Source organism: Alternaria metachromatica (assembly GCF_023757995.1).
Source record: "Alternaria metachromatica strain BMP 0045 chromosome Unknown scaffold_1, whole genome shotgun sequence".
Taxonomy (NCBI): domain Eukaryota; kingdom Fungi; phylum Ascomycota; class Dothideomycetes; order Pleosporales; family Pleosporaceae; genus Alternaria; species Alternaria metachromatica.
In genome coordinates this window covers 1,491,206-1,507,919 of record NW_026055492.1, presented here as the reverse complement: position 1 = coordinate 1,507,919, position 16,714 = coordinate 1,491,206, and the positions used below count along the sequence as shown (strand labels likewise).

Here is a 16,714-nt window from a genome sequence, read left to right as displayed (position 1 = left end):
GCGCTGCGCGAGTTTGATTTTGGATGATCTCCTGAACACGATGCGAAACTCCACTTTCGCACACACTTCCTGGATACCGGCTGTGTCGTCATGGATACTTTCCGCTTTCGCCTGAACTGCATCGACAACTACCAGGCGGCTCCGACAGACATCGACCCTCTTCTTCGGCGCAATGCCGGTCCTGCAGGCCGGTTGGGCGCACCGCAAGTACCCGTAATCCGGGCGTTTGGTGCGACCGAGACGGGGCAGAAGGTGTGCGCTCATATCCATGGAGCGCTGCCTTACCTATACCTGGAGTACAATGGCAGCTTGGAGAAGGATGTCGGTGCGTATGTCAGTCGTGCAGTTGGTATCAAGCTGACCCCTCCTAGTCAACGCGTATATTCTGGACCTCCGCGCCTCCATTGACCACGCCCTCGCCACCGCGTACCGCCGAAATGCATACGATGGAAAGTCGATCTACGTTGGCCACATATCTCTTGTCAAGGGTGTACCCTTCTTTGGATACAGTGTTGGATACAAGATTTTCTTGAAAGTCTACATGCTCAACCCTATGCATATGACTCGGTTTACCGACCTGCTGCATCAAGGAGCAATCTTGAACCGGGTGTTCCAGCCATATGAGAGTCACCTGCAGTACCTCCTGCAGTGGATGTGCGACTACAACCTGTACGGATGCGACTGGATTAACTGCGCAAAAGTCCAGTTTCGGGGACCCGTTCCAGACAGCGAAGAGGTAGATACGACTGTCCACAAGTGGCACGATGCGTCTATTCCCAACGAACTCATAGCCGATGAGGATCAATACCCACGCCAAAGTCACTGCACCCTCGAAGTCGATATATGCGTCCAGGACATCCTCAATCGGCACGAACTACAATATCGACCCATCCACCACGACTTCCTAGAGCGATCGAGCCAAATGCCACGCAATCCAGACGACAAATTCGTGCCGTCAATGGCTGGTCTCTGGAGAGACGAAACGCGCCGACGCAAACGTCGCATGGGCCTCTCCGATCCTTCGAGCAGTCCTTTTCCTGCTGAAGTGCTTGTGTCCATGTCGGCTGATATGCGGAACACCAAGGCCGGTGGATGGATTCACGAAGAGGAGTATCGAGAACTCATCGGAAAGCTAATCATCGAGGAAAGACAAGGAAAGGGCGAAGCCAAATTTGACGGTTTCGTGAAACCCATCCCTGGCCAGGAGCGTATCAGGACTGCTGTAGAGAGTATCGAAGATCTCTATCCCGAGGTCTTGTCTACACAGCAACTTCCAGATGACGACATCGAGCAAGATGTCAACGCGTTAGAACAAGGTAGTGCGCCTGCTGACATTGACGCTCAGCTTGCGTCTGACGACCCAGAGCCCAGACAGCCTCACAGCGACGGTGCCATTGGGGACGGCGAAGACGACAATCCAGCGGACGCCGACAATCATTCTGACACCGAGGAACAGCAATCCATGGATCCCCTAACAGTATCGTTACTCAAGGGCTCTAGTGATATGGAAGCTGAAGATGCACTTATTGACGAAGGTATTGATTTAGTCGACCCCGATGATGATGGCCAAAAACCAGAGTCCAGCAGCCCAACCAGCCAGCGGAAACGCTCTCTCGAACCCACAGATGAAGATTACAATAAGCGTCAACGGATATTGGCCGCCACTCAGGGTACCAATAGACGTGTCTCGTTCCGCAACGCCCTGAACAAGAACGAGGATTTGCCTCATCCCGGTCAATCGTCACAAACGAGTATCAAAGCTCAAGGCTTAGGGGGGCCGACTACTTTCTCGTTCCCTGTAGTAAAGAACCCGAATGCACCGGAGACGCTTCATCGCTTGAGTCAATCGGGGTATTCAAACTCCCAAGAAGGGCCCAAGACACCTGGGCCTAAGCATCTTACGGCTAGACCTTCGCAACTCGTCCCCGTGACCCCATGGACGCATCAAAAGACCTCGCCAATGGTGCCGAACAGTAGTACTTCGCAAGCTCGCTCCAAGGTAGCCTCTCTAGTGCGACGGCTGGATACATCGTTCCAGCACAAGCATCGTACTGTTTACTATGGCTCGTTACCTCCATCGGCCGAGGTCGTCAAAGGCACCATGATGCATGCCGGACTTCCCCCGGTAATCTACCAGGACGCCTACTACAGCGAGGAGAAGGATGTTCCAGATCGACCAAGAGAGTATGCGGGTCGCGAGTTCAAACTACAAAGCACCACATTACCGTATCTTCCTCCTTTCGACCCCACTGGTAATTCTCTTGCCAACATTGGAGAGTATCCCGCAGTTGTGTTAGACAAGAAGAAACAAGCTACAATGGATCAAGAACGATCACATAACTGTGGTTTGCGTCACTGGGAACTCTCAAGACCTCCTCCTACTTTCAAAGAAGTGAAGCGCTGGACCAGCCGTCACGTCAAGCAACGCAAAGTGGCGAAGCCTAAAACCAAGGCACAAGACGAGACGGCAACTATGCCAGTGCGCAAATTCAACCCAATGAGCCACATTTCACAGATAGAAGGCCCAACGCAGAAGAATCCTCATGGCTTCAAGTACTCACAGAAGCAAAAGACAACTAGTGTTAAGCACGAAGCTCAGTATATGAGCATCATGAGCTTAGAAGTACACGTTAACTCAAGAGGCTCACTCGTACCAGACCCGGCTGAAGATGAGATCCAGTGCATTTTCTGGAGCGTACAAGGCGAAGAAAACGCGACCACTGATCGACCGCGTTCCGGTATACTGTGCTTCTCGGAAGAAGATGGCATCGCTATGCGTATTGCTAAGCAAGTTCCGGTCGAAGTTGAATACGAGGAAGACGAGCTAGATCTCATCAACCGCGTGGTCGATATCGTCCGCCAATTTGACCCGGACATACTCACGGGATACGAAGTACACAATAGCTCTTGGGGTTACCTCATCGAACGCGCGAGGATGAAGTACGAGTACAATCTTTGCGATGAGATCAGCAGGATGAAGTCGCAGTCTCATGGCAGATTTGGGAAAGAGGCCGACCGCTGGGGCTTCACGCATACCTCTACTATCCGTATCACTGGCCGACATATGATCAACATCTGGAGAGCTATGCGCGGAGAGCTGAACCTGCTACAATACACCATGGAAAACGTGGTCTTCCACTTATTGCACAAACGCATACCGCATTACCAACACTCCGATCTTACGACTTGGTATACAAATGGAAAGCCAAGGGATCTGACAAAAGTGATTCATCATTTTCGCACACGTGTGCAACTCAATCTCGACATCTTGGAAGCAAACGAAATTGTACCTCGTACTAGTGAGCAAGCTCGCCTGCTTGGAGTAGACTTCTTTGCAGTCATTTCACGAGGCTCTCAGTTCAAGGTCGAGTCTACCATGTTCCGCATCGCAAAGCCAGAGAATTTCATCCTTGTATCACCGAGTCGGAAGCAGGTCGGTCAGCAAAATGCGCTCGAATGTCTACCGCTGGTCATGGAGCCACAGAGTGCATTCTATTCAAGCCCTGTTCTCGTTCTGGACTTCCAATCGTTGTATCCTAGTGTTATGATTGCCTACAACTATTGCTATTCGACATGTCTTGGACGTATCGTCAGTTGGCGAGGTCAGAACAAGATGGGTTTCATGGACTTCAAGCGCGAGCCGCAGTTGCTGGAATTGGTAAAAGACCACATCAACATTGCGCCGAACGGCATGATGTATGTCAAACCAGAAATGCGGAAGTCCCTGTTAGCGAAGATGCTTGGCGAAATTCTGGAGACTCGTGTGATGGTCAAGAGTGGGATGAAGCAGGACAAAGACGACAGAACCTTGCAGCAGCTACTGAATAATAGGCAGCTGGCGCTGAAGCTATTGGCTAACGTCACTTACGGCTACGCATCTGCGTCGTTTTCCGGTCGTATGCCATGCTCTGAGATAGCAGACAGTATCGTCCAGACTGGTCGCGAAACCCTGGAGAAGGCGATTGCAATGATACACGCTACGGAGAAGTGGGGTGCGGAGGTCGTCTACGGAGACACCGATTCACTGTTCATCCATCTGAAAGGACGCACCAAGGATCAAGCATTCACGATCGGCGAGGAGATAACCGCCGCTATCACCGCTGCGAACCCACGACCCATCAAGCTCAAGTTCGAGAAGGTATACCATCCTTGCGTTTTACTTGCCAAGAAACGTTACGTTGGCTTCAACTATGAGCACCGCAATCAGAAAGAGCCCGACTTTGACGCGAAGGGTATCGAAACAGTCCGTCGCGACGGTACGCCTGCAGAGCAAAAGATCGAAGAGAAGGCTCTCAAGCTCCTTTTCCGCACATCAGACCTCAGCCAAGTCAAACGGTACTTCCAGGAGCAATGCGCGAAGATCATGGAGGGCCGTGTCAGTATACAAGACTTCCTCTTCGCCAAGGAAGTCAAGCTAGGCACGTACTCTGACAGGGGTCCTCCGCCGCCCGGTGCTCTCATCGCTACAAAGCGTATGCTCGCCGACCCGCGTGCTGAGCCTCAGTATGGCGAACGCGTGCCATACGTAGTCATCACTGGTGCACCCGGAGCGCGCCTCATCGATCGCTGCGTCAGCCCGGAGACCTTGCTTCAGAACGACCATCTCGAGCTCGATGCCGAATACTACATCAGCAAGAACCTCATCCCACCACTCGAGCGCATCTTCAACCTCGTTGGCGCTAACGTAAGACAATGGTTCGATGAGATGCCTAAAGTCCAGCGCATCCGCAATATTACGATTCCCATGGCCATCAAGCACGACAAAAGCAACGCCCTCTCCTCCGGTGGCAACGCATCCCTCAAGAAAACCCTTGAAAGCTACATGAAATCTTCAAGCTGCATGGTCTGCCGTTCGAAACTACCTCAAAATCCACCTACACATCTCCCAGGCAGCGAAAACAATCCCTACGCCGTCCTCCCACTTTGCGCAAAGTGTCTCAAGCGCCCAGCACATTCACTCCTCTCGCTCAAATACCGCATCTGGGACAGCGAAACACGCGTCGCAGAAGTCGAACAGGTATGCCGGCGCTGCTCGAATCTCGCCTGGGGCGAAGAGATCAAATGCGATAGTAGGGACTGTTCAGTCTTTTATACGCGCATCAAGGAACGTTCGAGGTTGACTGCGCTGAAAGACAGTGTCGGGCCTGTTATCGAGCTCATGGAGAAGGTGGATACCGAGGCGGGTTTGGAAAGGGAAGATAGTAGAGGGGGTGGTGAGGGTGAGGAGTTGACATGGTAAAGTAGGTTGTTGCTAGTTTGAATACCCTGGAATACAGTACATTACTTCGAATAAAAAAACGTGTAACATGCTTTGATATATCCGCCCACTATCGTCAGGACATCCTCACCCGTTAACCCCATTTCTCCACTACTGGCTGTTTTGATGCCCCATTTTACTTTCGTCACCCAAATATCCTCTCTGTCGTCATGTTTGAGACATGCGACATTGCCTGCAGATGATCTTAGCAATGTCATTTCTTCAAGATGCCCATGAAAGCTTCGACGGATTTACGTACCTAAAGCAACAAACTCGTCGCCCTCTCCACTCATACCCTGTATCTTCTCCACCATCTCATTGATTCCCTCATGCGACTTGAACACACCCATTGCGTCTACGAAGAGTACATCTGAACTTGGTACCCAGAGATCGACAATCGCTTGCATCCGCGTCGTCTTGTCTTTCTGGCCGAAGATGTCGGTTAGATTGAGGAGGGTCAAGTCAATGGCCCGGGACTGAGGTGTCGACATCGGCATGGGGAAGTCTGAACGGAGTGCGATTGTGAGGAATGTGTATGATAAGATGAAGGGTACTGAGCTGACATATAGAAGCTGATGCGTTCAACCTGCACTGTAGTGGTGGGAAAGAGTCCGAGGTGAGTAAGCACAAGCTATTCGCGCTAACGGTATCAGGAAAGAGAAACTGCGTGCTTATGCAGCGACATCTCTGCTACAGCTCGAAAGTCCAATCAGAATGGTGAGAAGGCCTTTCTTCTAGTTAAACAACGTTTAAAGGGTCTATTAAAGAATTTATGACACGTAACAACCATTCCCCAAATCCACCATCTCGCCTACTTCCTCCACCTCTTCCACTTCCTCCACTTCGACAGCCTCCACCACCCTCCCCCCTGCCTTCACCAGCACTCTATCCAGCGCCTCCCCTAAAACAGCCCAATCCCAGTTCTGCACAACGACCCACTTCCTCAACTCGCTCAGTTCCTCGTCAAACTCCCCTGTCAGGCCAGCTACGATGTGATCAGAAAGCAAATACGAAAACAAACAAGCCTCATGGAAAACAACAGAATCCTGCAATGTAAGGACTGGTACAGAAACTACCGGAACACCTCTCTTTGACGATGCAGAAGAGTGGATGTGTCTGGTTTGGTGGAGGTGACAGACTGCGCAGCATTGTTTGGTTGGATCGGGGGTGGTGATGGGCGATAGACAGCAGTAGATTTTGTCGTTGTCGGGAGAAGGTAATAGGGTTGACGAGGTGGTAGTGTAGTTCAGGGGGAAGGGTGTTGCGGTGCCGAAGAATTTGGAGGAGTTGAATTCGTTGCAGGAGTGGCCGAAGCAGATTAGGTCTGGCGGGGAGATAGTCGGCTTGCGTGCGGGAAAGGGCATCTTGAATTTTCTTGGTTGAGCCATCGGTAAAGAGCGGGGCGAAGACGACTTCGATTGTGGTGATGAGAGGCAGGACGGTGACGCTGGAAGATGGTCGGAAGAAACGGTGATGGCGGCCGGGAAAGCTCTCTGGTGGAGACGGGTTGTTCGGATTGTCGCAATCATTGTTCGTGAATAGTCTTTCAAACGGCGTCCTGTAGACTATAACAATAACATTGTTCAAGCGAACACAATCCAGAAGACTCGTCCAACTCATCTGATGAAGAACCTAAACAGGTTTGCAGCATACATCAACATAAAAACACGCAAAGTAGATAAAACAACGTCAACGTAGCCTCTAGGGTGTTTAGCTTTTCCTTGTTTAGCCATCTCCTCTAGAAGAAAGTAAATAGGATTGCAGCATACATGGAGACAAAAACACGCAAAGTAGCTGACATAACGTCAACGTAGGCTCCCGGGTGTTCAGCTTTTCATCATTTTGGCTACCTCCTCCAGAAGTAACTTGCGATTCTGCCGAGCCCTGCGGCGATGGCGGCGGGCTGCTTCTGCTCTCTGTCGCAGCATCTCAGGAGTAGCCTCTACTGCTGGATTGGTCGCCGGTTCATCCCGAGCGTCTTCGACTGACTCTTCGACTGGGTTATCGACAGGGCGGGGGTTCTGCGGTTGCAACATTTCGTCCAGACTCGTCTCAGATGAGCCTGACATTGTTGTCGTTGATAGTTCTGGTGGAGATCCTGATGGCGTAGTAGGGTCTGTTGATGGCGTAGCTGATAAAACTGTTAATTTTGGCTTCGATAATGTGTATGCATTGCTGGAAGATGAAGTTGAATCACACAATGGAGGTACATTACCTTCGCTGCTCGAGTTTGTATTGGCGTTGTAGGTAGTGCAGGAGGTGGCGGCTTAAGCTTTAGGTAATCTATGCTTGTATGTCGTGATGATGTGGAACGTCCGGAAGATGTCTCTTGAGATTTGAGTTTGAAGACTTGCGAGAGAGAAATGGAGGCAATGGAGTTTTTAAGTAAACATTTAGACTTGGTGAACTATAGTCGAAGTAGTGGGGACTTGGTACTCGCTTCTTCCAGAACTATGGTCGAGGTAGTGGGGACTTGCTACTTCGCTCCTCCTAGTACTAAAGTGATAAGTGTAACCATGGTGAACTAGAAATGGTGTCGCGTTTTGCTGCATACACAATATTAAAAGTTTACAAGTGAGTACCGCCTAAGGCGATGTGTACTCCTGGCTTAAAAAGTATTTTCGTATATTGCAACACGGATCGTAGCCACACCTAGCGTGGTACGTCAGTCTTCAACCACTCCCAGCGTCGTCGTCCTATTCATCCACCTCTACAACAAAGACATCCAGATCGACATCTTTGATATAGGGCGGAGGCGGGCTCGAGTCAACTGCAGAATATTCTGGCACTGTCTCTTCTTGAGCAGGAACGACCAGCCACCTATCGACTTCAACGCGAAGCGGTTGATCATCGACCACTGCCATTTCGTAATCGATCCTTCTGCTCCTCGACCAACGCGATATCTCGAATGCAAGGCAGAAGATGAAGATGTGGAGGAAGACGAGGATGAGGACGAGAAATGTGTCCGTTATGCTGAATGGCATTTCGGAAGTGTCTTTGTGGTCAGAGTAAGGCTGCATTGTGGCGGAGGTGTCGAAGGAAGGGGTTCGAGATTCCTGGAGTGAGTGGGCGTGCAGCTTCCGGTTGGTGGCTCTGGTACCCCGGTGGTGGGAAGTATGAGCTAGCGAATCTATAGCTGTGTCGCGGCATTGTGAGAGTCGAGACTATCGCATTGTCAATGCGCACGACATGCAATCTGCGATGACTGTGCACTGTGAGTATGGACGGGAAATGTGCGCGGATGTGTTCGCGATATGGCTGCTGTTATCTCATCCAATGAATTGATCGTACACGTCATCGAAACAAAATCTACTTACACCTCTCAAGCAGTGGTCACCATCCCCACAACGTCTTGATTGTGTCGCCAATTGTTGCTTGGCCAGCTTCCTTCCTCTTCATACGAGCTACCCGCTCTTCGATAAATGTCTGTTCCAGCTGCTTTGCCACACCAGTTTGCGCCCTAATCTCACCAACTATAGCCATCCTCTCGATCTCGCGCTCTTCGGGCGACAGGCTCTCTAGCTTCTTTTGGTACTCTTCCCGTACTTCCGGCTTGATCTGCTTCCACACATCGGTATCGTCCATGCTGCTACTCGATTTGCCAATCTCAGCTATCGGCACAGCTGATTTCCCTGACGATGATACGCCGCTCATGGCTTCCGCGACATTCCGTTTCGACAATATGCTTTCGAATTTGGGCACTGGCCGTCCCTCTACCTTGGCCTTCTCCATTTCCTCCTCCTGTTGTATCATGCGCTGGTAGAGTTTATCTGCGTGCATTTGTATCCGCTCGTCTTCCTCCGGAGACCGCTCGTCCATGGTCATGTATCCCAATGCCTTCAAGAACTTTGACTGTATGTCGTAACAGCGGTTGAACTTGCGCGACTCGCCGATGCACATGGTTCCTGCCGACCACCATGATTTGGGATTTTGGAAACACTCGAATTGGTTCATGTATTCCAGTGCACAGTTCTCCATGGCGACTCGTCCGATCGAGGCTTTGCGATCGTTGTAGGCGTCTACGAGGTCTCGTAACTTGTCTTGTTCCGACTTTCCGCGGTTGTTGACGACGTCCTGTGGGGTGTAGGTCTTCCAGAGGTCGGCGTATCGGCCATCTTGGAATTGCGATTGCGGTGGCACATATGGCTTCTCGGGATCGGTCTGTGTTTGCGCTTGCGCTTGCGCTTGTGTGGGTGTTGGCGACTCGGCGGGCTTTTCTTTGGGAGCGGAGGGTAATGAAGGTTTCGGGCCAGTGGGCGCCTCTTTTTTGAGGAAGTCGCGGAGAGATGGGTCGAGTTGGTCTTGCCCGCCTGAGCTATTCCCGCTTCCCCAGAGCCAGCCCATAGTTGCGTCGACGTACAGATTCGTATTCGTGAGGTGAGCAGGTGAAAGTTCCCAAGTTGCGGGGACAGTGAACATGGGTCGGGGGTCCGAGCACCCGAGCATGTCTTAGCGCGTTGGCCTCAGATGCGCCCGGGCATAACAACGACTCGATTACGCGACGGCGACGACATCAACTCGAGGAATTGTTACGACACACATTGTTATGGCGCCAGTCGGTATGTTCGTTCTGTTCAAGGATTCATAATCCGAATTTCATACTCACAAGTCTCTAGATCGCCGCGAACATCGACAACAGCGCGTGCGCGGTGCTGGGTAAGACACTCGAGAACTCCTGAGACATGCAAACGCTGACTACGACAGGCCTTCATCTGTGCAGGCGTCTTTCGGCTTCAACTTCGGCGCTCTCAGTTCGCAACCGACCAAACAACCCTCTCTCCCACCCCAGCAATCACCGCGACGAACACCAGCCCAGAAGACACCCAGGAGCGCGAATGGCTCGGCACAACGGCAGAGAAGCGCGTCGATTCAGCGCAGCACTGCATCAAAGCCGAAAGCTACACCAAAAGAAAACACGGTGACCCCTCAGTTGGGCAAGAGGAAGCGGGGTTCACCAAATGCGCAATCAGGCGCAGACGACGCGGCAGAGGATGAGCTAAGCCCTGACCGTGAGGACGCTGTGCGCTCCATCGAACAAAGCAGGAGGGTCGTTGGGACGGTTCTACCCATACGCGAAGAACAAGACAGCGTACCAGACGAGCTATCCATATTGGAAGAGGGCGCCAGTACTGCACGCGAGACGGTCTTCGCCAAGTCTACCGTCATCAAACGAACGCCTCCACAAGCATCGTCACAAATACGCGCAACCCCTGTCAGTGCCCGACAAAAGACGCCTGCCACCGAGGGTGCTGAGCAAGCGTCCGCTGTATCGCGGCGGTCGACACTACGGCGATCGCGTTCTACGGATCCTGGCCCGGCTACACCCAGCGTACTTCCAAACGGGCAATCCAGAACTTCTTCCGCTTCACAACTCGGCGCTATTCTCGAGACACCAGCCGCAGCTTCAGTGGACGAAGAGAGCGAAGATGAGCTATCGCCGCAGCTCAATGGATCTACACCGCGGGTGGTTGGGAGCGAACCACGGCCGCAGCAAACCGTAGAAGAAGATGTTGAAATGGACGCAGACGAGCTCTCCTCACTCGGCCAACCGACACCAATTCAGCAAACGCCGGTAGCGAATGGTGCGACACCACAACAATTGAGAGAGCAACAGTCTGAAGAGCAAGCCACTCCGCCACAGCCAGCCAAACGAGGAAGACCGCGCCGGGTAGTGGAGGAACCCAAGGAGGTTGAGGTCCCCGCAACCACGGCGACGAAGCCTGCCAAGCGCGGCAGACCCAGAAAAGAAGTCGCAGTCCAGGAAAGCGAAGTTCAAGCAGCGCCAGCTGTACGCGAGCCAGAAGTGACAAACAGCGAGCGGCCAACACCGGAAGAAGTGGACGAGGTTCTTGACGATGTCTCCCCTGACCATGAACAAGCATCTATACACTCCCCCAAACCTACACCACGGAATCAGGACGCTGTCGAAATTTCCAGTGCGGATGAAGAGTCGGACGTGTACGAAGAGCCGGAGCCCGAAGAGGCAGAACTCACTCCACGACCCAGAACGAGAAACCCGTCTCCCAAGCAGACACAACACGCCAAACCTACATCAGAGAAACCGCCTCGGAAGCGACAGAAATTCTTAGGGCCCAAGCATACAATCTCTGTCATGCGCATCAAGGGCTCTGCCGTGCGAGGTATCACAGTCGCAGACACCACGCGTACCATCTTAGAAGAAACCATCGACTACCGCTTGAGCCGCATGGCCGAAAAGCTACAAGCCTCACAAGACTCCACCCGTCGCAAGGAATTCCGAAGTGAGATCAATCTCTCGCTCTCTTTCAAGGAGAGCCTTAACGAGAAGTTGCTCGACTTGCAGGACGCGAACGATCTCCTGAGCACCAACTTTAAGAAGATCAAGTTGTTCAAACGCGACAATGCTGAGCTACGTAGGGAAATTCTCAGTCTCCAGGACAGCAGACAAGAGATTGCTATCGAAACAGACGATGTCCAAGCACGATACAACGCCGAGAAGGCCGAGGTAGATGCCAGAAATACCCTCAGCGACGACATGTTCGAGATTGAGGCTGCAATAAAGAACGGTCGGAAAAAGGCACGCAAAGAAGGGAGGGAAGAGGAGGGACCCAATATCCCCCTTCCTATGCTGCTCCAAATGGTCGGCAATGACGTCACTTCTCGAAGTGGCGGCCTTCTGGCCAATGTGAAGGGCTTTAACGGGCTCTTGGAAAGAGCTGCAGGCTTTCTAGAGGGAAGAGCCTGATTGCACAGCGAATGGCTGGATGAAGTTTCTTGTGTGTACTTTCGGAAAGATACCCGGCATTATCGCCACCTTCGATATGATATTTACCATTCTCATATTCTGCACCCTTTCAATCTCCTAATGTCTGCGGACGCACAACAGCATCTGAAAAGCTGATCATGATGTCTCATATACGATCGGGTGTTATTTGGCAAGAACACCTGGGGTAGTCGCGTGTCGTCTAACATCGGTCAAGCGACTAGTCTGCATATGCCAAGAGGCGCCCGCTTTCATGCACGGTTACGCAAAGGTGCATCACCTAAATGATATTGGCGTGCTGGAACTTGCCTGTGCGCATCACAGGGTCCTTGGGCTACGGCCTTAACTCCCCAGCCTGCCGGTTTGCTCTCGTTTGACAGTTCTACCAAACCTTTGTCCGTCCGCTGAGACATTCTTGCCAGTGCCGGCGCTCTTGCCTTTCCAGAAACCAAAAGCCAGGCAACTCAACCGACGTAATCACAATCCTGCGTCCTGTATCTATCAGGGAACTCTTTACCAGAAAAAGCAAACATTTATAAAATTACGTGGTTGAACGTGCGCTTCGTTCTAATCAAGACCCTGTTACATTGCAAAACGGGAACCGGCGGGAATACGTTACACGACAAACTAGCTTGAACCAAACCTGGAACTATCACCAGATATCTGACACAGTTTCTTTCACTACTCCCACAGCAGCTCACCAGATCAACACACCGCTCAATTGAGGTCTAGGTGGTTGTTCGTCACGGTTCACTTACCAAAACTATGACTCGCGGAAGCATCACCTGCGACACTAGTGTCCCAAAAACACCGACGACGGAGCCAGCACCGTCCACGCTGACCTCGGCCGATTTCAAGACCCCTAAACCTCCTCTTACCTCGCAGACAACTAAATCTCCACGCAGCCCATCAAGCAAATTCTCGTTTCAGGAGCAGCGGCGAAAATCGTTCTTGGAACATCTGAAACGATGGCACTTGAGCCACGAATCGAGTAATTTCTTTCAAGGAAAACTCAGCCTACTACCTTCTGAGCCTGAATACAACGAAAACCTTGAATTGGGTAGAAGTGTAACTTGTATTTTGACGGATTCGAGTTTTACGGACTATAGGAAGACGGTTGCTATTAAGCTTTTTGGACCACAGAAGGACAGCGTAAACGGCAAGATAAGAGAATTGGGACGGGATATCAAAAGCAGGAGCATGGCTTTACTCAGCAGCGAGATGAAGCTCGCGGAGGACAAGAAAGAGGAGGCATGGCCGTCACCAGAAGCCATATCCGGCTCTTCAAACAGCTACTACAACCTCGTCATCCGCTTCGGCTCAGGATGGCTCTCAGCACGCGACTATTTCAACAGACTCTACTTTCGGCACCTCGCTGCCCGCTTGCCAGGGCGGAGTAGCCACTGCGTCGCCAACACAGCCGACTACGTCTTCCGCGTCCGCTCCCAAGCTCTCGGCCCACCACCCTCAAAACGAGACACAGTACCCATCCAGCCACTCTTCCACCAATTTCAACGCCTGCCCACCGAACTCCAAGAAATGATCCTCATGACGGCCGCCGGACTTACCCGGGACTACGACCTCACCAACGACGCGCGCAGGAACTGTGCCAGAGCATCCGAAAGAGCCATCAGTTTATCAACCCTACTACGCATCTCACGCGGCATCCACGACACAATGCGCCCATACATAATGCGCAGCACGACCTTCCATTTCGGCCTCAGCGGAACGACAAACTTCCTCTGGCAATGCGGCCCGACTTATCGTCCCCACATTAAACGCTTGGCCTTCCATTTCGGGAAGAATGCTTTGCTTCATTGCGTGCGCTGGTTAGCCTCTGATGCGATTTTCGAGTTCCTAGAGCCGCCGCAGCCGAATGGAGGGACTGGGTTACCGCTCTTTTGGCGCTGTCAGTTGAGAGCTCTTGCCAAGGAATTGCATTTGCGGGAACTTGTTATTGATATTGAGGGGATTCCGAAGGCGGATGTTGCGATGGTGGTTAGGGTTATGAAAGAGGTGTTTGGGGGTGTGGAAAGGGTGAAGTTTGTCGAGGGTTCGCCGCCTGGGAAGACGGAGGTTGTGGATATGAGGGATGAAAGATTAGCGGATTTGGCAAAGGAGTCTTGGAGGGAGCTGGTCAAGGGGTATATCGGGAGGTATGAGCGCCAGATTGGGTGGCATAATTGGCATTTTAAGATGGATTTGGTGGGCTTGAAGGACCATGAGCTGGATGCGTTAATGGACAAAGAAGCGGGGTTTTTTGATAGTTGATAGAAGGTGAATGCATGATGACGGTGTTATTTGTATATTTTAGGATTTTGGAAAATACGGAATAAACATATGGCGAGTTCATGGCAAGGTGAACCAACGGTAAAGATATGGCTTTGTGATCTGTTGACGGTTCCTGCATTTACGAGAGATGTCGTCGAGCGAGTGATGAACCTTGAAGGAGAGAATTGCATACCCAGATACTAAGGTCAATCTAGTCTACGTCGCTTCCACCATAACTTTCCTTCTTCGAAAAAACATCGCTTAGTGCGTCATTAAAGAAATGGCGTTCAGAAAAGTATTACTTTGTTCCGGCAGTTGACAGCCAAGGTACTTGCACCTGAGTACGCAAATTGTGACATTGGCGATAGAAGATTTCAAGGTTCTTCGTGGAAACCATAGTGGGTACGATACGCGTAACAATTTAAGGTTTCGTCGACACCCAGGCTGTGCCCAACATTGCCCGCTGCCAGCCTCATTACCGATCCTCCGATGCTTCTCGAGTTCGTGAGGCGAGCAAATGACCGCTGCGAGCGGCTAGCGCAACGGGTCCCTGCACGGAAGCAGCGGTAGGCGGAAGGGGAACAACTCTAAATTTCTAGTTCCCGGAATCCTCTTCTTTTGTCTCGACATCAGATTTCCAAGAGTATTCGTCCGCATGATGGACGTTTGGCATCCTAGTTCACGCTCATGACGAGTGGCTGCGTTTACTTTGGCTACTCAGACGATCATACGCAAGACGACCTCGGGACTCAACCTTGGAAACTGCGACCCGGCAGCACATGCTACGATACAGCCACATGTCTTCTGCGCGACAACTAACGTCGTTGTTACTATCGCAGAGTCATGCAAGTCGTGCAAGAAGAAGTCATGGATGGCAAAACATGACCTCGTCACTTGCGAGGTTTGTGGGATAGATTGTAAAAGTCAAATGTCATTGGTAATGAGCGTAATTGAGCGTAAACTCCGCAAATGTACGTAAACCTCCTCTCACAAGGTTACCCAAGAGGCCGTCATCTAAAATCCCCACTTGGCAATCTTCTTGTACGACTTGTGCTTGACGCTGGTAGTGCGCTTCGCGACGCTCATACGCTTCACGACAGCGCTCTCGTCCTCGTCCACGTCCACGCACCCATCAATATCCTGCGAGGAGCAGAGCGGCGTGAGAGTCTTAGAGCCCATATCGCAGAAGTTTCCATGTGCGTCAACAAAGTCCGGTCCCCAAGACGTGGCAGATTCACAAAGTCCCTTCGCTGAGTGGCTTGCAATGTTGGACACGACAAGTGCCTCGGTCATCCACTGGGGGCGCTCAGAGACACTACGCTTGGCGCCAGGTTGGTCTGAACACGAATGTTAGAGAAAGTCCTTGCGCGGTAGGTATAAGGGGATGACTGACCAGCGATAGGGCCACTGTCTGGGCCAAAGATCGTGTATGTACATCCTGCGTTGCTGCTCGCGGTGTCGTTGACGTTTTCACCATACGCGGAGGTATCGAACTTCAGAGAAGCAGCCGCAATATCGTTGGTATGGTCTAGATACGAAGTCAGTGTATGTATCACATGTGTGCCACGGCCGTCATTTACCTGCATCAATCCAAGTGCACCTGGGGACGTAGTCGCCGCCGTCGTCTAGGCGTCCCGCTACCTCGACGCTCTCGTACCAGGATTGGCCACAGACTGATCCAATATCGCCAGTCCATGCACCACCGAAAGTGCCGTCGAACTGCGTCACGGTGATCCAGGCAATACATGTCGCGTCATCGTTGTTCGAGATGCTGACGTATTTGGCTCGTTGGCCCCCAACCCCCGCGTCAATGGTGCGGTCGCAAATTCCACCAGAACCGATATCACAGCCATCAGCTTGACCCTGATATCCGTTTACCTGGGAGAAGGAATAGACCTTGTTGATCGAGCCAGACTAACCTCTTGTTAGCAGCGGACTCTATGTTGTCCATACTTGGACGTAGCACTCACAAGACTGTCTCCGTCGTTACCAAGGTCGGGTAGACCGGCTGCAGGAGTGAAGAGTGTGTCAGCAACTACCATGAAGATATTAGTTCTCTTGTGATGCTGTACCTTTGATTCTGACAGTTGCACCCTCTGGTGCTGATCCTGGGACGTTGGCTTCGAAAAACCCAACCGTAGTCAATGCGTCAGCCACGAGCCCAATGGCTGTGAGAACCGAGGCAGCCATGTTGAAACTTGCGCGAAAGCTGATTATATGATAGTTGTTCAAAGCCGTTTAACTGAGAGGGAGAAGTCCGGTTTGGGTGATGAGTGCTTGGTTCACAGAAGGACTTTTTATATCTCTTCGGCTTGAGCAGTGCTTGTTGCTATCCATGACACTATGGAGCCATGGTGACATTTCTCCGGAACTTCGGCATGCCATCGTAACATGTCTCAAATCGAATAGCAAATCAGAACTTCGTTGACAACATGTGCTCGGCC

At 51.6% G+C, this 16,714-nt stretch overlaps 4 protein-coding genes across 4 annotated transcripts; 2 read left to right on the top strand and 2 right to left on the bottom strand.

Annotated features, from left to right (window-relative positions):
- Positions 1–90: 90 nt before the first annotated feature.
- Positions 91–5,239, top strand: J4E83_000486 (uncharacterized protein; the record flags this gene model as incomplete). Its single annotated transcript, XM_049327448.1, has 2 exons — positions 91–325; positions 372–5,239. The coding sequence occupies 2 exons, from the start codon at positions 91–93 to the stop codon at positions 5,237–5,239; spliced, it is 5,103 nt and encodes a 1,700-aa protein (XP_049193593.1).
- A 3,351-nt stretch (positions 5,240–8,590) lies between these two features.
- On the bottom strand, positions 8,591–9,703 carry J4E83_000485 (uncharacterized protein; the record flags this gene model as incomplete). The annotated part of the gene is made up of 1 exon (XM_049327447.1): positions 8,591–9,703. The coding sequence occupies one exon, from the start codon at positions 9,701–9,703 to the stop codon at positions 8,591–8,593; it is 1,113 nt and encodes a 370-aa protein (XP_049193592.1).
- Positions 9,704–9,803: 100 nt separating this feature from the next.
- Positions 9,804–11,981, top strand: J4E83_000484 (uncharacterized protein; the record flags this gene model as incomplete). The annotated part of the gene is made up of 2 exons (XM_049327446.1): positions 9,804–9,820; positions 9,962–11,981. The coding sequence occupies 2 exons, from the start codon at positions 9,804–9,806 to the stop codon at positions 11,979–11,981; spliced, it is 2,037 nt and encodes a 678-aa protein (XP_049193591.1).
- Positions 11,982–15,284: 3,303 nt separating this feature from the next.
- Positions 15,285–16,312, bottom strand: J4E83_000483 (uncharacterized protein; the record flags this gene model as incomplete). The annotated part of the gene is made up of 4 exons (XM_049327445.1): positions 15,285–15,607; positions 15,664–15,798; positions 15,851–16,184; positions 16,241–16,312. The coding sequence occupies 4 exons, from the start codon at positions 16,310–16,312 to the stop codon at positions 15,285–15,287; spliced, it is 864 nt and encodes a 287-aa protein (XP_049193590.1).
- Between the last annotated feature and the right edge of the window lie 402 nt (positions 16,313–16,714).